The 18,606-nt window shown below is 45.2% G+C and overlaps 1 protein-coding gene across 3 annotated transcripts in view; it reads right to left on the bottom strand.

The window, feature by feature from the left end:
• The window catches only part of EXOC2 (exocyst complex component 2), a 948,514-nt gene that overhangs the window by 197,370 nt on the left and 732,538 nt on the right, over window positions 1–18,606 (bottom strand). For all 3 annotated transcript variants that reach the window (XM_078688027.1, XM_078688028.1, XM_078688025.1), the window contains one exon: window positions 17,506–17,622. In XM_078688027.1, the coding sequence (XP_078544153.1) occupies window positions 17,506–17,622 (117 nt within the window). The remainder of the gene's footprint in view (window positions 1–17,505; window positions 17,623–18,606) is intronic.

Genomic DNA, 18,606 nt, shown 5'->3' with positions numbered 1-18,606 from the left:
AAGGTGATCACAACTCCTCCAGCAGGATGGCTAGTGAATTAGCATACCAATGCCAGAGACTTTAAAGCCTCTGCTGCCTTTGATATGCGACCCTGGCTTCCTTCAGACCTGGAGAATGCCAACCCCTGTCCTGGGGCCCATTTGGCACCACAGAAGGTGGGAAAATTAGCTAGTCAGTAGGCGTGTTGTACTATCCGGTTGGGCACATCCCTAAGGTGGCACACCTGAAGTGGACACTCTGAGAAGGGTTTCTCCATCTTTTTTCTGTTAAAACTAGGAACTCTGGGTCAGGTTTATGCCCACTCTCCACAGGACATGGTCATATAAGATGTGTAACCATCCAAGGAGTAGGGAGCCATTGGCTACAACCTTACACTCCCCTTAATGCCTCTAAATTCAGTATTTAGGTGGCACCCTGAAGCAAGGAACTCAAATTCGTCATTGGGAACCGAAGGAAGGACAAAGAAGAGCAGTCACCATGAGAACTGAGGACCTTACCACAACTTAGTGCCAAACCCTGCTTTGCTCCTGGAACCTCAACAATTGCACTGACCCGGTGCATCCAGAAACTGTGCATCTTCCCCAAACTGTGGAGGAACATCCAGAAACTTCAACAACCTGGCAGCATCTCCCTTGGGGTGGAGGAGCCATCCCTCTGCATCGGCAGGCACCGAAAGCATCTGTCCGGTAACATGTGCTGTTGGCCATGTGGCCCACCGAAGCAGCAGCGCAACAAGAGGTGGTTCCTGAGGCTCTAGGGGGTCAGCTTAGTCTCTGCCAAGTTTCGAGACACTAAACCCTCCAGGAGCCCCCATGCACTAATACCCTGACTACTGGGGCACATGCGCCCACCAAGGCTTGTTTGTTTGTTGAGGGACTTCAGGAGAAATGAGCTCCACACTGACAGTACCCCTGCTGTATTTCTTTTCTCTCTTCTGCAGGTATCCCAAGAACCGTGACAGACTCCAGGCTAGATGGCCAGTCAGCACCTCTGCAACCGAGCCCCAAAGCCCAAGTACACAACTTCTGCCTGAGTCCCCTTTGCCTAGGAGTCCCTACAAGCCGAGCCCCCTGTAGGGTTCAGCCGGACTTGCCCGCAAGTACCCCCTTGCTGACTCTGTTGTTTTTGACAGGTCCGTTTAAACTTTACTGCATAGGCACTCGAAGCTACCAACGCAACCAGCACCTCTGCACCCGCACACCCCAGAGCAGTGTGGCCCAAATTGCTTGTGGTTATTGGACCCCAGCCCCTAAGCACCTTAGACCATAAAGGATACCTCTACAACTGTTTGCAAGTATACCTGATGCAGTACATGTCTTTTCCATCCATAGGATAACATTACAACGTTCGAGGCTCATGCCTCAAATTTGACAGCTGTGATTTTCTCCTGTTTTACCTGTAAAAATCAATGGCGTCTAATATACTTACCTGATCCCGATGAGCTTGGTGTCTAAAATGATATAAATATCTGCGCTATTTTTCTAGATTGGAATTGGGTTTCTTTTTCAGTATGTATCTCATTTATTGTTTCTGTGTGTACAACAAATGCTCAATACGACCCCCTGATAAGCCTAATCTGCTCATCACACTATCACTAGAAGAGCACTTGGGATTATTAAAGTAAGCCCCTGAAAACCAATAAGGGTCGTCTGGACTATTTGCATGGAGTACCCCTGCATTTGGTACACTACATAAATAGCCAGCTTCCTACATCAAGTTGAGGTCCCACTGTGAAATGACGAAAGGAGAAGGAGGAAACACGTGTTGGAGACCTTTCGAACAAGCATTTGCAATGAAATTGGTCTTGCATTACTTAGAGTTAGAGCTCCTGGCGCTGTACATGACAATGTCTTTTGCCCATATGTTTTGGTGTGGAGTGGATGTATGTGGTTTGGAGTTGATTTATGTTGGTTGTTTTGGGATTGTTAGTTGTGGAATTGTGAGGGTTGGAACTGAGTGGTGTGTAGTTTATTTGTGTAGTGGTATTATGTGGCATGGTGAATAGATAGGGGTGAGAGGAGCACGGAATAGATAGAAAGGAAGATAGAGAGGGATAGGTAGTTTGTGCATGGAGTGGCGAATGAACTCCAGACAGAGGAGCAGAAAGACTGTGTGAGAAAGAAGGGGGGAGCAGGCCACAGACACAAAGAGGCTGCATCTGTGTACACAGAAGACACCCTAAGAAGGAGAGAGTGTTGGTTTGAGGGCCAGAAATCTTGAAAAGGCACTGGAAAGAAACTGAGCTCGAAGACCTCAGGTAAACCAATATGAGAAAGACGGGAAGAGTGTATGAGGACCCGGCCCACTTAATGTCCTGTCCGTACATCTATACTTAAATGTCACTGACCTTTCAGATTCTAAATCCTGCTTTTGTTCTGGAAGCCCAATAAGCATACACTTTCCTCTTTAGGTTGAAAATAATGCCCAATATATTTTGAACTGTTCGCCGGTGCCGCACTCTGTGGGATTGAAAAACGAGTGTTATGTGAAACACTCTTGCGTTTTATTTTAAGTAAATCAAATAAAGGGTATCAAATATGACTCCTTGGATCAGAAGAATATAGGGATCTAAAAAGAACGACACATGGATTTCAAACCAATTCCCTCTCTCTGTATATTGTGCATTGATAGTAACAGCTTTGAAACACAACTTGAGCGGCCTCTGGCCAGACTTAAAGCCAGATCACCTCAAGGGGCCTCTCAGCTGAAAACAGACGCAAAACGACAGTAAGAATGAGATGCCAATCCTTAGTGAAGGGAGCCATCTCCTCCACACAGTGGCAAGTGAAATGAGTACTCGGGGAACGGAGCAGACAAAGTGAACGTAGCTGTCGACTAGGAGTCCGCAGCTACAGACGTAGTACCACTATTCTTGTGCGTTTTTTGTTCAACTGACTGAGGCTAATAGCACTTTTGTGCCGAAAAAAATATGCTCCTTCAAGGCATAGTTACAGTGGAAACAAATAAATGAAATCAATGACTAGAAGTTTAAGTTCCTCGAGGGAAAAAAACTGTACTTAAAATTTATGATGGCAGACTAGTAAACAATACAACGGTTTCTGGAAATATACACCAGGCACGGGTTAGAAATCAGCTCAATCTTTGTCATCAAGAATTGTTAATCTTTACTGAAAAGAGAGAGAAATTACATGTAAACCAACGCACGCTGATGTTTTTGACTACCAGCCCCTTGGCCTGATTCATGCAGAAATTACCTTGCTGGTAAAGATCACAAGATTACTAACTGAAGGGATTGCTCGGAGAAAGACCTTGACGTGAACTAAAGAGAACGCTGACAAGAGAAGGCAGAGGCTATACAGTACCAAGAAATCTGATAAAGTCCCTTCCTTGTGCACTGCATTCATTTACTCAGAAACACTTTCCTCACTGCTGAAGCAAAGCAAAATGCACTTTCATTTTAAATGTTCTTAATCCAAATGTACGTCTTCCTTTGTCTACTAAATGACCCATCACAATATAATGTTGAAAATGGATTTAACTTAAAGTATTGATATAACACAAATACATTGATTATGAGAAGAACTATGTGTTAGCTGCAAACATTCCTTTAACATTTGTCTGGTGAGCACCCTTTTCGTAGCAAAGGGCATACCGAGTAGGGAACAAATGTGCAGGGGGCTGCTTTTCTCATACTTAGCAATGCTGCTATGGAAAGTGAGCGGATGGGTGTGTGAGAGCGAGAAACACAGAGAATGTTTAGAGAGGGAAACTAAAGGGGGTCACAGGAGCTCATATGCATGTTGAACTAACATTGACAACGTCAACAGGTATGGCTTTAATGTGCTAACACATGCAAACAGAGCCAATGACAAATTAGCGCAGAAAATGTATGTTGCTTCTCTATGCATCATGCCGCTTTCTGTGGATCCTATGTCTGTGGTGTGATTTATAATTTCACAAGCTTGGGGTGCAGCATGGCACCAAAACCCCACACTTTAGGAATAAAGAATTTCAGCAGCTTTCTCGATGCTTGTTGAGAGTGTTTGGTGTCTCAGTGCTTTACTGTTTCAGTCTCTGGTTTAGGAGGAAGAGGTTGCGTTAAGGTCACAGTTTCGAAAGAAATGAATAGATGATCTGTGAACTCCAATTTGGGAGATCTATAGATGTGTACTGTTACTATAGGTCGAGGAAGTGCTACATTGTAGTTGGTTGTTGCCCATTAAGAGGGTTTGAGGAGTGAAATGAGCATCTTTCTCTTTTTCCCAGGGGAATTAATCAGTGTAATATTCAAGGAAACCAGGAGGAGATTGCAGAGTTAATCAGTTTGCATTAAAGTGACTCCTTGAGGAACAAGCATTTGCAATGCAATCGGTCTCGCCTTAGGGACCTTATTTGTATTTAACTATGCAGCACATTTGCCTAGGTGCTGAAACATCTACTGTTCTTTAACATGGTGGGAAAGTAAGCGCCAAACTGCGTGACACGCTAGATATGGGTACACATGGAGAAAAATATTGCCTTTCAGCGGGAAATGGTATAGTCCAAAGCTGTTTTTAATGTAAAATCAGGGCCTTCAATGGTCAGATCCGTGAAAATACAAGATTTAAAAAATATATTTTTGACTAAGGGTGCTCATGGAAGACAATTTCTTTGGCTTGGAATCTAGAGAATGCTAAAGTGATTGTGGTATTTTACTGACCTCTGCTGGCCGTTTTTTATCAAGAAAGTTAAATAGACGCAGTTGCCAGATTTTTTTTTTTTTTAAAGAAAGTCCCTCAGCAGAAAGCAATTCTGGTACTTTACTGACCTCTACTGGCCCTTTTCTATTAAGACACTATTAGAGGCAGTTGAACAGAAAAAAAGTCCCTAGGCGGAAGCAGACAAGTCCTAGGACCCACAAAGTACATACACATATAAGTATATACCAATATATAAGTATATATTTCACTATATACAATCGGTCTCGAATGCCCAACCTAAAAAAGCAGCATCAACCCACAAAACGTGGGGGTGACCCTGCAAAAAGAGGCGATTTCCAACAATAATTGAATTAATAAATAAAAAAAAAATGATAATTGTTTTTAAACAAAACAATATGAAAAATGGCATGGCAGATTTGTATTGTTTGATGTTTATTACCATGGTTGAGGGCCACCATGACCCACTTGAGGAATCACTGCTAGTGATCTTTATATTTGCGCACACTTGCAAAGAGATAATGTTTTCATGTTATTAGGCTGCGCATAAGAATTACAGAATAGTGAATACATTTACCTACCACCTTGACTGATAGTAAGTGCTTTATAGAAAAGGTATCCACTATGTAACTGCCTATATTCTTTTAACAAATCCGTCTAAGAGGTTCCCAGGTACAACAAATTATACGTCTACTAAACTTAAAACAATAAAAGTCATATGTTCCTTAGCGCCGAAAAATGATGTTTAAAAAAGACCAAAAGAAGAGGCCAACTGCAGAACTTTTGAAGCACAAATTATTATACAAAGCCAATACTTTTTACAGGAAGCAAATTAAAGTAAATAGTTATATTTAATCACTCGACTCTGAAGCCACAAAAATAAAATTACTAGCAAGGTGAATCAAGGTCAGATGTATGCATTCAGTCTCTCTATGATCCTTGAATGCGTTTCAAAAGCCTTCACACGGACTTGACAATTACATTATTATGTAGCCTTAGAATAACGTTTTCACATTCCTGAACATGGCAGTATTATGAGCATAAAAATGATATCGCAAGAATAAGCTTCTTTTTATTGGGAACTTTCAGAGCATGCTTGCTCCTGTATTGTTGGAATTTAGTATGCACATTAGGTTTCAAATATATGAATGGCGGCTTTCTCAAAAAATAAATTCACAAGTGCTTATTTAAGTACACCCTGGTGCAAACTACAGTGCGACAGGCTGCTGGTTTTATTTGCATTCTTTAGCCCCTTGGAAATAACATGCACGAAGGGTACTGTGATCAGTGCTGCATGCAGTATTACGGCTTGCACACTTAGCACTGGTAATTAGTACCAGTGCCTGAATCATGGGGATGTTCTGCACCTGTACAGGGGTAAGCAACTGAGCTGTGAGCACGAAATTGATCTAAATACACAGCATGTACTAACTGGGTCAGAACATGAACTCCTTCATAAGGCTAATTAAAATAGTGCATTGCCTGTAACCTACACATATTCTTGGAAAATCACGATTGGAGCTTGCCAGTGCTTTACATGGAACTATAGAAAAAGGTACTAACTATTTAGAGCACCTCTGTGCTTTAAAGCAGTGCCGGCACTCTGCCATTAAATGAGTCACTCGGTTTGGCTTTGAAACGGGGTCTCAAGTCAAGTATATTCCATCCAGTGCAGAAGTTTGCAGCTACAATTTCTATCCACTAAAACCAGCACTAAGTCGCTTTGGAAAACTCCACAATTCTAGTTTGCCCACCTAGAGACCAGGGCCCCTATCATGAATTGCTGCACTGGCTCAGCAGGGAGTCAAGTGAATGTTTTTGCGAGTCTGAAGTTTTAAATTTCAGACATACGGAATTGTTCCGACTTATTGCGTGAATTTAGACAAAGAAGCCTGTAATGGGGAGACATTAAATGCTCGCTGTTTCCGACTTGTGCTGGTTCATGTATTGAGTCAGAGAACTTCCATGTTATATATGAGCTTTCGACGCATCACATAAAATGACAAGCATTTGCAATGCAATAGGACTTGCATTTACACGAGACCGATTGCACACTGCATCACAGATAATGGGGGGGAGGGCACGGACAACGGCAGTGCAGGCGGGGGGAGAAGGGGGCACAAAGGAGTGCTCACAGTCCACGTACCGTGTAACACTCGAAGTAAAGGGGCCAGTAGCCATTGGAGGTGACAAATAACGACATAGCCGTCATAAGGAGGGACTAACAAACCTCAAAATGAATCAGAAGGCAGCATTTAGGAAGGCCAAAGACACATGCCAATGAAAAAGATGGGCAGAGAGTGGGCAGAGCTTCCACAAAGCTTCCACTCCATACTGAATACTGCATGCCTCGCAAAGCGAGAAGCGCATGCTCGCCGCCACAATAGGCTCAACCTAAAAAGGCTGCCCACCCCACCACTAGTTTGTACTGTTATATTGTAGTATATTGTCATACAGCTTATACTTTCCCAAGTAAAACTGTGCGTTTGTTGTTCAACATAAATGTCAGCACTGTGCGGGACTAATTCTGAGCACAACATCAGGATATGTTGGCTTTAGTCCTGCTAGCTCACGGTGCACCATCTGTACACCTAACCTCACAAGGCAACACATGGATCGTGCAACCTCGAAACATGACAACCCTGACTATCCAAGGAAATTGAGGTAACAGATATAGAAACTTACTCATGCATACCCCAACAGACACACAAGAAATACACAACATGCAGTTTCAATATTTTTTGAAGCATTGTGATTCTTGAGTAAAATATGTGAGCCGCAATAATCAATAGAAGAAAACAGAACAACGTAATCAGCAATATGAGACTGATGACAATGGTAAACAGTTCAACCCTTTTGATGGTACAGGGATATATGCATGCAAGTAAGTACTGTAATATATTGTACTCCTACCTAGCTCTTCCTAACCTAGAGTGGGTGAATTTACCAAATCCCTGTAGTGATATCTAATTCCACCGTTACCTGAGGGTAAGTGTCATAAGGCTGCTCGTCTTGGTGGAGAACTGGGCAGTATTTCTAGCATGAGGTAAACAGGAATCAGCTGGGATGGAATTCTGGTTGCAGGGCGAACCATCAGTACTGGCAAAATGCCCCTCCGTCTAAACAAGGGAGTGATGTTGTTTATATAATAAATATCATCCATGTTGCTATGTCGAATTCCTAGCCAGGCCGATATTGTTTTTTCTACTGTGATAGCTCTGTCACCGAACGGACAATAGCAAATAACAGTTTGCGTAGTGAACTTAGCCCTTGTATAGAAGTTCAAGGTATTTGATAATGTGTCTATTAGGTGGAAATGCAAAGCAAAGCTCGCTCAGAGATTATTATCATGCATGGGCAAGGAAACAAATGTATGTCAAATGTCATTGTGTTTAAGAAAAGAAGGCAATTGAAAAATATGAGCATGTAAAATGGTGATGTTTCTACGGAGGCCTAATGCTACCACATGACAATATCAAGGTGGCTGCCTTTACTGGCAACAGATATAAGCTAGGACTGATTGTATGCCAACATAAATGTGTTAATTCCATAGTGTCCGTGTTTTGGGCCTACAAAGCTAAATGTCAGAATGGCAATGGTAACAAATGTACGCTGGCTCGTCATATTTTATTCAGAACACTATTTTGACATTAATTGACACTGCAAAAGTCTCCCTATTCAGCCTCAAAGCGGGAAATCTGTTTGCACCTTGATGAGATCACAAGTTCTGTGCAGGGTCGGTCTGGGACAAAAAATTGGCCCAGTCATCAAAGTAAAAGTGGCAACCACTAGCGCACCAGATATCTTAAACAGTGGGCCACATTTGCAAATCAGGCCTGTTTTGAACTTGTAAAGGCATGCTGTGAAGGTATTTTGCAAGGTATGGGAGACTGCATGCATTTGCGTTTGCTGCAAGCAATGCTTGTGGCAAAATCAGTGAACTCAACAGGAAACAACGGCCCATATGGCCATAAAACGCCCCACAAACTGTTCAAAACCTATCCACAAACTATTCTGTGAGATCAGCCAATCGAGCACGGCCTGATTGCCCTGTAGTTACAAAAAGGGGGTGATGATGGACAGAGTATCTGAGTTAATCAGAACACTCCTACCCAGTCAACAGATCAGGGCTTGATCCATCACCGTTTTTTAGCTCACTGCACCATCCCAGTTCAGAACCTGGCTATATGCAAATTAGTCTGTCCCTGGCCCAGTGCATCATGGGAACAGGGCAGACCAAACTACCAAGCCAATTCTTCACTGGAAAGGAAACAAGCTTCCGGGGACCGGTTTCTGGCATTACAGCCGTCTTCGGCCCGGCTTGCTTGAATCCTGATGGTGCAATGAGCAAGGGACTCATGTCTGAGCATACCCTTCCACACTCATGGTGGCCAAAATAATTACAAAAAGGGGGTGGTGATGGACAGAGTATCTGAGTTAATCAGAACACTCCTACCCAGTCAACAGATCAGGGCTTGATCCATCACCGTTTTTTAGCTCACTGCACCATCCCAGTTCAGAACCTGGCTATATGCAAATTAGTCTGTCCCTGGCCCAGTGCATCATGGGAACAGGGCAGACCAAACTACCAAGCCAATTCTTCACTGGAAAGGAAACAAGCTTCCGGGGACCGGTTTCTGGCATTACAGCCGTCTTCGGCCCGGCTTGCTTGAATCCTGATGGTGCAATGAGCAAGGGACTCATGTCTGAGCATACCCTTCCACACTCATGGTGGCCAAAATAATTACAAAAAGGGGATGGTGATGGACAGAGTATCTGAGTTAATCAGAACACTCCTACCCAGTCAACAGATCAGGGCTTGATCCATCACCGTTTTAAGCGTGGAAGGGTATACTCAGATGTGAGTCCCTTGCTCATTGCACCATCAGGATTCAAGCAAGCCGGGCCGACGACGTCTGAAATGGCAGAAACCGGTCCCCGGAAGCTTGTTTCCTTCCCAGTACAAGAATTGGCTTGGTAGTTTGGTTTGCCCTGTTCCCATCATGCACTGGGACAGGAACAGACTAATTTGCATATAGCCAAGTTCTGAGCTGGGATGGTGCAATGAGCTAAAAAACGGTGTTGGATCTAGCCCTGATCTCTTGACTGGGTGAGAGTATTCTGCTTAATTCAGAGACTCTGTCCATCACCACCCCTTGTTGTAAATATTTTTGTCCACCCTAAGCGTGGAAGGGTATACTCAGATGTGAGTCCCTTGCTCATTGCACCATCAGGATTCAAGCAAGCCGGGCCGAAGACGGCTGAAATGCCAGAAACCGGTCCCCGGAAGCTTGTTTCCTTCCCAGTGTAAGAATTGGCTTTTGTAGTCTGGTCTGCCCTGTTCCCATGATGCACTGGGCCAGGGACAGACTAATTTGCATACAGCCAGGTTCTGAAACTGGGATGGTGCAATGAGCTAAAAAACGGTGTTGGATCTAGCCCTGATCTCTTGACTGGGTGAGAGTATTCTGCTTAATTCAGAGACTCTGTCCATCACCACCCCTTGTTGTAAATATTTTTGTCCACCCTAAGCGTGGAAGGGTATACTCAGATGTGAGTCCCTTGCTCATTGCACCATCAGGATTCAAGCAAGCCGGGCCGAAGACGGCTGAAATGCCAGAAACCGGTCCCCGGAAGCTTGTTTCCTTCCCAGTGTAAGAATTGGCTTTTGTAGTCTGGTCTGCCCTGTTCCCATGATGCACTGGGCCAGGGACAGACTAATTTGCATACAGCCAGGTTCTGAAACTGGGATGGTGCAATGAGCTAAAAAACGGTGTTGGATCTAGCCCTGATCTCTTGACTGGGTGAGAGTATTCTGCTTAATTCAGAGACTCTGTCCATCACCACCCCTTGTTGTAAATATTTTTGTCCACCCTAAGCGTGGAAGGGTATACTCAGATGTGAGTCCCTTGCTCATTGCACCATCAGGATTCAAGCAAGCCGGGCCGAAGACGGCTGAAATGCCAGAAACCGGTCCCCGGAAGCTTGTTTCCTTCCCAGTGTAAGAATTGGCTTTTGTAGTCTGGTCTGCCCTGTTCCCATGATGCACTGGGCCAGGGACAGACTAATTTGCATACAGCCAGGTTCTGAAACTGGGATGGTGCAATGAGCTAAAAAACGGTGTTGGATCTAGCCCTGATCTCTTGACTGGGTGAGAGTATTCTGCTTAATTCAGAGACTCTGTCCATCACCACCCCTTGTTGTAAATATTTTTGTCCACCCTAAGCGTGGAAGGGTATACTCAGATGTGAGTCCCTTGCTCATTGCACCATCAGGATTCAAGCAAGCCGGGCCGAAGACGGCTGAAATGCCAGAAACCGGTCCCCGGAAGCTTGTTTCCTTCCCAGTGTAAGAATTGGCTTTTGTAGTCTGGTCTGCCCTGTTCCCATGATGCACTGGGCCAGGGACAGACTAATTTGCATACAGCCAGGTTCTGAAACTGGGATGGTGCAATGAGCTAAAAAACGGTGTTGGATCTAGCCCTGATCTCTTGACTGGGTGAGAGTATTCTGCTTAATTCAGAGACTCTGTCCATCACCACCCCTTGTTGTAAATATTTTTGTCCACCCTAAGCGTGGAAGGGTATACTCAGATGTGAGTCCCTTGCTCATTGCACCATCAGGATTCAAGCAAGCCGGGCCGAAGACGGCTGAAATGCCAGAAACCGGTCCCCGGAAGCTTGTTTCCTTCCCAGTGTAAGAATTGGCTTTTGTAGTCTGGTCTGCCCTGTTCCCATGATGCACTGGGCCAGGGACAGACTAATTTGCATACAGCCAGGTTCTGAAACTGGGATGGTGCAATGAGCTAAAAAACGGTGTTGGATCTAGCCCTGATCTCTTGACTGGGTGAGAGTATTCTGCTTAATTCAGAGACTCTGTCCATCACCACCCCTTGTTGTAAATATTTTTGTCCACCCTAAGCGTGGAAGGGTATACTCAGATGTGAGTCGCTTGCTCATTGCACCATCAGGATTCAAGCAAGCCGGGCCGAAGACGGCTGAAATGCCAGAAACCGGTCCCCGGAACCTTGTTTCCTTCCCAGTGTAAGAATTGGCTTTTGTAGTCTGGTCTGCCCTGTTCCCATGATGCACTGGGCCAGGGACAGACTAATTTGCATACAGCCAGGTTCTGAAACTGGGATGGTGCAATGAGCTAAAAAACGGTGTTGGATCTAGCCCTGATCTCTTGACTGGGTGAGAGTATTCTGCTTAATTCAGAGACTCTGTCCATCACCACCCCTTGTTGTAAATATTTTTGTCCACCCTAAGCGTGGAAGGGTATACTCAGATGTGAGTCCCTTGCTCATTGCACCATCAGGATTCAAGCAAGCCTGGCCGAAGACGGCTGAAATGCCAGAAACCGGTCCCCGGAAGCTTGTTTCCTTCCCAGTGTAAGAATTGGCTTTTGTAGTCTGGTCTGCCCTGTTCCCATGATGCACTGGGCCAGGGACAGACTAATTTGCATACAGCCAGGTTCTGAAACTGGGATGGTGCAATGAGCTAAAAAACGGTGTTGGATCTAGCCCTGATCTCTTGACTGGGTGAGAGTATTCTGCTTAATTCAGAGACTCTGTCCATCACCACCCCTTGTTGTAAATATTTTTGTCCACCCTAAGCGTGGAAGGGTATACTCAGATGTGAGTCCCTTGCTCATTGCACCATCAGGATTCAAGCAAGCCGGGCCGAAGACGGCTGAAATGCCAGAAACCGGTCCCCGGAAGCTTGTTTCCTTCCCAGTGTAAGAATTGGCTTTTGTAGTCTGGTCTGCCCTGTTCCCATGATGCACTGGGCCAGGGACAGACTAATTTGCATACAGCCAGGTTCTGAAACTGGGATGGTGCAATGAGCTAAAAAACGGTGTTGGATCTAGCCCTGATCTCTTGACTGGGTGAGAGTATTCTGCTTAATTCAGAGACTCTGTCCATCACCACCCCTTGTTGTAAATATTTTTGTCCACCCTAAGCGTGGAAGGGTATACTCAGATGTGAGTCCCTTGCTCATTGCACCATCAGGATTCAAGCAAGCCGGGCCGAAGACGGCTGAAATGCCAGAAACCGGTCCCCGGAAGCTTGTTTCCTTCCCAGTGTAAGAATTGGCTTTTGTAGTCTGGTCTGCCCTGTTCCCATGATGCACTGGGCCAGGGACAGACTAATTTGCATACAGCCAGGTTCTGAAACTGGGATGGTGCAATGAGCTAAAAAACGGTGTTGGATCTAGCCCTGATCTCTTGACTGGGTGAGAGTATTCTGCTTAATTCAGAGACTCTGTCCATCACCACCCCTTGTTGTAAATATTTTTGTCCACCCTAAGCGTGGAAGGGTATACTCAGATGTGAGTCGCTTGCTCATTGCACCATCAGGATTCAAGCAAGCCGGGCCGAAGACGGCTGAAATGCCAGAAACCGGTCCCCGGAACCTTGTTTCCTTCCCAGTGTAAGAATTGGCTTTTGTAGTCTGGTCTGCCCTGTTCCCATGATGCACTGGGCCAGGGACAGACTAATTTGCATACAGCCAGGTTCTGAAACTGGGATGGTGCAATGAGCTAAAAAACGGTGTTGGATCTAGCCCTGATCTCTTGACTGGGTGAGAGTATTCTGCTTAATTCAGAGACTCTGTCCATCACCACCCCTTGTTGTAAATATTTTTGTCCACCCTAAGCGTGGAAGGGTATACTCAGATGTGAGTCCCTTGCTCATTGCACCATCAGGATTCAAGCAAGCCTGGCCGAAGACGGCTGAAATGCCAGAAACCGGTCCCCGGAAGCTTGTTTCCTTCCCAGTGTAAGAATTGGCTTTTGTAGTCTGGTCTGCCCTGTTCCCATGATGCACTGGGCCAGGGACAGACTAATTTGCATACAGCCAGGTTCTGAAACTGGGATGGTGCAATGAGCTAAAAAACGGTGTTGGATCTAGCCCTGATCTCTTGACTGGGTGAGAGTATTCTGCTTAATTCAGAGACTCTGTCCATCACCACCCCTTGTTGTAAATATTTTTGTCCACCCTAAGCGTGGCAGGGTATACTCAGATGTGAGTCCCTTGCTCATTGCACCATCAGGATTCAAGCAAGCCTGGCCGAAGACGGCTGAAATGCCAGAAACCGGTCCCCGGAAGCTTGTTTCCTTCCCAGTGTAAGAATTGGCTTTTGTAGTCTGGTCTGCCCTGTTCCCATGATGCACTGGGCCAGGGACAGACTAATTTGCATACAGCCAGGTTCTGAAACTGGGATGGTGCAATGAGCTAAAAAACGGTGTTGGATCTAGCCCTGATCTCTTGACTGGGTGAGAGTATTCTGCTTAATTCAGAGACTCTGTCCATCACCACCCCTTGTTGTAAATATTTTTGTCCACCCTAAGCGTGGAAGGGTATACTCAGATGTGAGTCGCTTGCTCATTGCACCATCAGGATTCAAGCAAGCCGGGCCGAAGACGGCTGAAATGCCAGAAACCGGTCCCCGGAACCTTGTTTCCTTCCCAGTGTAAGAATTGGCTTTTGTAGTCTGGTCTGCCCTGTTCCCATGATGCACTGGGCCAGGGACAGACTAATTTGCATACAGCCAGGTTCTGAAACTGGGATGGTGCAATGAGCTAAAAAACGGTGTTGGATCTAGCCCTGATCTCTTGACTGGGTGAGAGTATTCTGCTTAATTCAGAGACTCTGTCCAACACCACCCCTTGTTGTAAATATTTTTGTCCACCCTAAGCGTGGAAGGGTATACTCAGATGTGAGTCCCTTGCTCATTGCACCATCAGGATTCAAGCAAGCCGGGCCGAAGACGGCTGAAATGCCAGAAACCGGTCCCCGGAAGCTTGTTTCCTTCCCAGTGTAAGAATTGGCTTTTGTAGTCTGGTCTGCCCTGTTCCCATGATGCACTGGGCCAGGGACAGACTAATTTGCATACAGCCAGGTTCTGAAACTGGGATGGTGCAATGAGCTAAAAAACGGTGTTGGATCTAGCCCTGATCTCTTGACTGGGTGAGAGTATTCTGCTTAATTCAGAGACTCTGTCCATCACCACCCCTTGTTGTAAATATTTTTGTCCACCCTAAGCGTGGAAGGGTATACTCAGATGTGAGTCCCTTGCTCATTGCACCATCAGGATTCAAGCAAGCCGGGCCGAAGACGGCTGAAATGCCAGAAACCGGTCCCCGGAAGCTTGTTTCCTTCCCAGTGTAAGAATTGGCTTTTGTAGTCTGGTCGGCCCTGTTCCCATGATGCACTGGGCCAGGGACAGACTAATTTGCATACAGCCAGGTTCTGAAACTGGGATGGTGCAATGAGCTAAAAAACGGTGTTGGATCTAGCCCTGATCTCTTGACTGGGTGAGAGTATTCTGCTTAATTCAGAGACTCTGTCCATCACCACCCCTTGTTGTAAATATTTTTGTCCACCCTAAGCGTGGAAGGGTATACTCAGATGTGAGTCCCTTGCTCATTGCACCATCAGGATTCAAGCAAGCCGGGCCGAAGACGGCTGAAATGCCAGAAACCGGTCCCCGGAAGCTTGTTTCCTTCCCAGTGTAAGAATTGGCTTTTGTAGTCTGGTCTGCCCTGTTCCCATGATGCCCTGGGCCAGGGACAGACTAATTTGCATACAGCCAGGTTCTGAAACTGGGATGGTGCAATGAGCTAAAAAACGGTGTTGGATCTAGCCCTGATCTCTTGACTGGGTGAGAGTATTCTGCTTAATTCAGAGACTCTGTCCATCACCACCCCTTGTTGTAAATATTTTTGTCCACCCTAAGCGTGGAAGGGTATACTCAGATGTGAGTCCCTTGCTCATTGCACCATCAGGATTCAAGCAAGCCGGGCCGAAGACGGCTGAAATGCCAGAAACCGGTCCCCGGAAGCTTGTTTCCTTCCCAGTGTAAGAATTGGCTTTTGTAGTCTGGTCTGCCCTGTTCCCATGATGCACTGGGCCAGTGGACAGACTAATTTGCATACAGCCAGGTTCTGAAACTGGGATGGTGCAATGAGCTAAAAAACGGTGTTGGATCTAGCCCTGATCTCTTGACTGGGTGAGAGTATTCTGCTTAATTCAGAGACTCTGTCCATCACCACCCCTTGTTGTAAATATTTTTGTCCACCCTAAGCGTGGAAGGGTATACTCAGATGTGAGTCCCTTGCTCATTGCACCATCAGGATTCAAGCAAGCCGGGCCGAAGACGGCTGAAATGCCAGAAACCGGTCCCCGGAAGCTTGTTTCCTTCCCAGTGTAAGAATTGGCTTTTGTAGTCTGGTCTGCCCTGTTCCCATGATGCACTGGGCCAGGGACAGACTAATTTGCATACAGCCAGGTTCTGAAACTGGGATGGTGCAATGAGCTAAAAAACGGTGTTGGATCTAGCCCTGATCTCTTGACTGGGTGAGAGTATTCTGCTTAATTCAGAGACTCTGTCCATCACCACCCCTTGTTGTAAATATTTTTGTCCACCCTAAGCGTGGAAGGGTATACTCAGATGTGAGTCCCTTGCTCATTGCACCATCAGGATTCAAGCAAGCCGGGCCGAAGACGGCTGAAATGCCAGAAACCGGTCCCCGGAAGCTTGTTTCCTTCCCAGTGTAAGAATTGGCTTTTGTAGTCTGGTCTGCCCTGTTCCCATGATGCACTGGGCCAGGGACAGACTAATTTGCATACAGCCAGGTTCTGAAACTGGGATGGTGCAATGAGCTAAAAAACGGTGTTGGATCTAGCCCTGATCTCTTGACTGGGTGAGAGTATTCTGCTTAATTCAGACACTCTGTCCATCACCACCCCTTGTTGTAAATATTTTTGTCCACCCTAAGCGTGGAAGGGTATACTCAGATGTGAGTCCCTTGCTCATTGCACCATCAGGATTCAAGCAAGCCGGGCCGAAGACGGCTGAAATGCCAGAAACCGGTCCCCGGAAGCTTGTTTCCTTCCCAGTGTAAGAATTGGCTTTTGTAGTCTGGTCTGCCCTGTTCCCATGATGCACTGGGCCAGGGACAGACTAATTTGCATACAGCCAGGTTCTGAAACTGGGATGGTGCAATGAGCTAAAAAATGGTGTTGGATCTAGCCCTGATCTCTTGACTGGGTGAGAGTATTCTGCTTAATTCAGAGACTCTGTCCATCACCACCCCTTGTTGTAAATATGATTGCCCTGTAGGTCAGTCCAACCCTGGTTCTCTGTACTATTAGGAGAAAGAGAGGGGCCCTTTAAAACCAAAGGGAATAGGGCACTTACTTTCTGTACTATTCGCTGAAGGGTGGACATTCATCAATCATTCTGAGAAGAAGAGCTGTGAGACTAAGACAGGATAACAGACAGGAGTACTGCAGTCTGCTCTATGTAGCAGCCCTCTCTCATCAGAAGACAAGATGTCTCACCTGGTACTTATTTTCGGCAGGTCCGCAAAACCCCAAACTGCCATAGTCAGGCACAGCATGCACAGATGTACCTTACCAAATCGATGGGCACTTCTAAAGAACGTCTAAAAGAATAAGTAGATCTATTATGGATCCATTTTCGCAGGCTCAATAGTCTCAGCAGACTGGCCCTAGAACGAGCAGTGTACCAAGGAAATTGGTAGAGCTGGAGGGTCTAGTCTGTGCAGGTGGGTCAGGAAAATAACTTTCTGTTTTCTTAGATGATCACAGATAAAATATGTATTACAGATAACTTAACTGACCACTCCTAAAGTGGAATATAAGATTACATCATGACTTAATTTTGAGCACTTTCTTAAAATAAGTGCCATATTTTATGAACAGAATATTATACTTTCCTAAAAACACAGACAGGATTGGCTGTCCCACAAGTAAGTCACACTTGTTGAAATTCTTAGACAACAATGAAATAGAACCATTGCAGAAAAAATCTAACACATACCTGTGTTATCTTCTCTACTGCTGGGAAGCTGTGCTTTTCAAAATGTTCAGCTATGTTCAGGAAAGTGTGACGTTCCAGATGACGACAGTTACTGAGGACAATTAAAAGCCTTTGTTCCTATAAACAAATAGTTTTACAACCTATTAAGAAAGCAAACATCTAAATGAAAGCATTCTAAAATAAAATAACAGAGCAGGAAAAACTGGTATCTGTATTTATTTAATAAGGCAATTAACAGCATGAAGTAGAAGCAACTCAACAAGACGACTGGTACCTAAGATTTTCCCAGACTGATGGTTTTGTTTCCACTATTAGTTGCATCATTTACAATACCTTGTTCTATTTTCATTTTACTTCAAATTTTGTACCACATACAGCAAAAGTGAAAAGCAAGAAATGAGGTTAATACTAGAAATGAAACACCTAGTAGAAAGTGGATAGCTTGAAAGGTACACTCAATAGTGTCCCGATTGCTTAGTTTCTATTGATGAAAACAGATCACTTTCAGTAAACCTTCTTCTGGTGGATACTCCACATACCTGCAAAGTCCTAATCGTTGAATGCCCATCCAGACAATAGATCTAACCTAGAAATAATCACCAGCTGCAGTGGAACCTTGGCTGGGATAACGCAGGCAGGATCCAAGGACGTTGTGTCTTATGCCTTTACTGGCTTGAAAGAATATCGTCATTGTCACAGATCATTACTTCAGAGCTTTGGGAACATTCATATTGAGTTCTATTTTATACTCTCTTCCACTTTTCTTGAGAGATACAGTCTAGGTTTGCATGCGTATGCTTTCTTTGCCATCCATCCACCTATCTTTTTAGGGACCAAGTGAGAGTTCTCACATGGAACAGGGGAGTTATTTGCACCCTTTCTGGCAAAGCACAACTTCAGTTTCTCCCACCTTCTAGATTCCTTCTTGGCCACAAGTATCCTCATCTGCCTGAAGAAGAAACTAGAGAGTTATCAGAAAATGTCCTGGCAGTCCCCCCGCATCCCATGAACTCACAGGAGCAGGATGATTACATAAGGCTTCTCCTGTTAGGCCCTCCTTTATGTTCTGTTTCTGCTTACTTTATAGTATTTGCCATAGGA

Source organism: Lissotriton helveticus, chromosome 4_1 (genome assembly GCF_964261635.1).
Source record: "Lissotriton helveticus chromosome 4_1, aLisHel1.1, whole genome shotgun sequence".
NCBI lineage: Eukaryota > Metazoa > Chordata > Amphibia > Caudata > Salamandridae > Lissotriton > Lissotriton helveticus.
The sequence above is the reverse complement of the archived record's forward strand: the minus strand, read 5'-3'. Positions and strand labels throughout refer to the sequence as shown.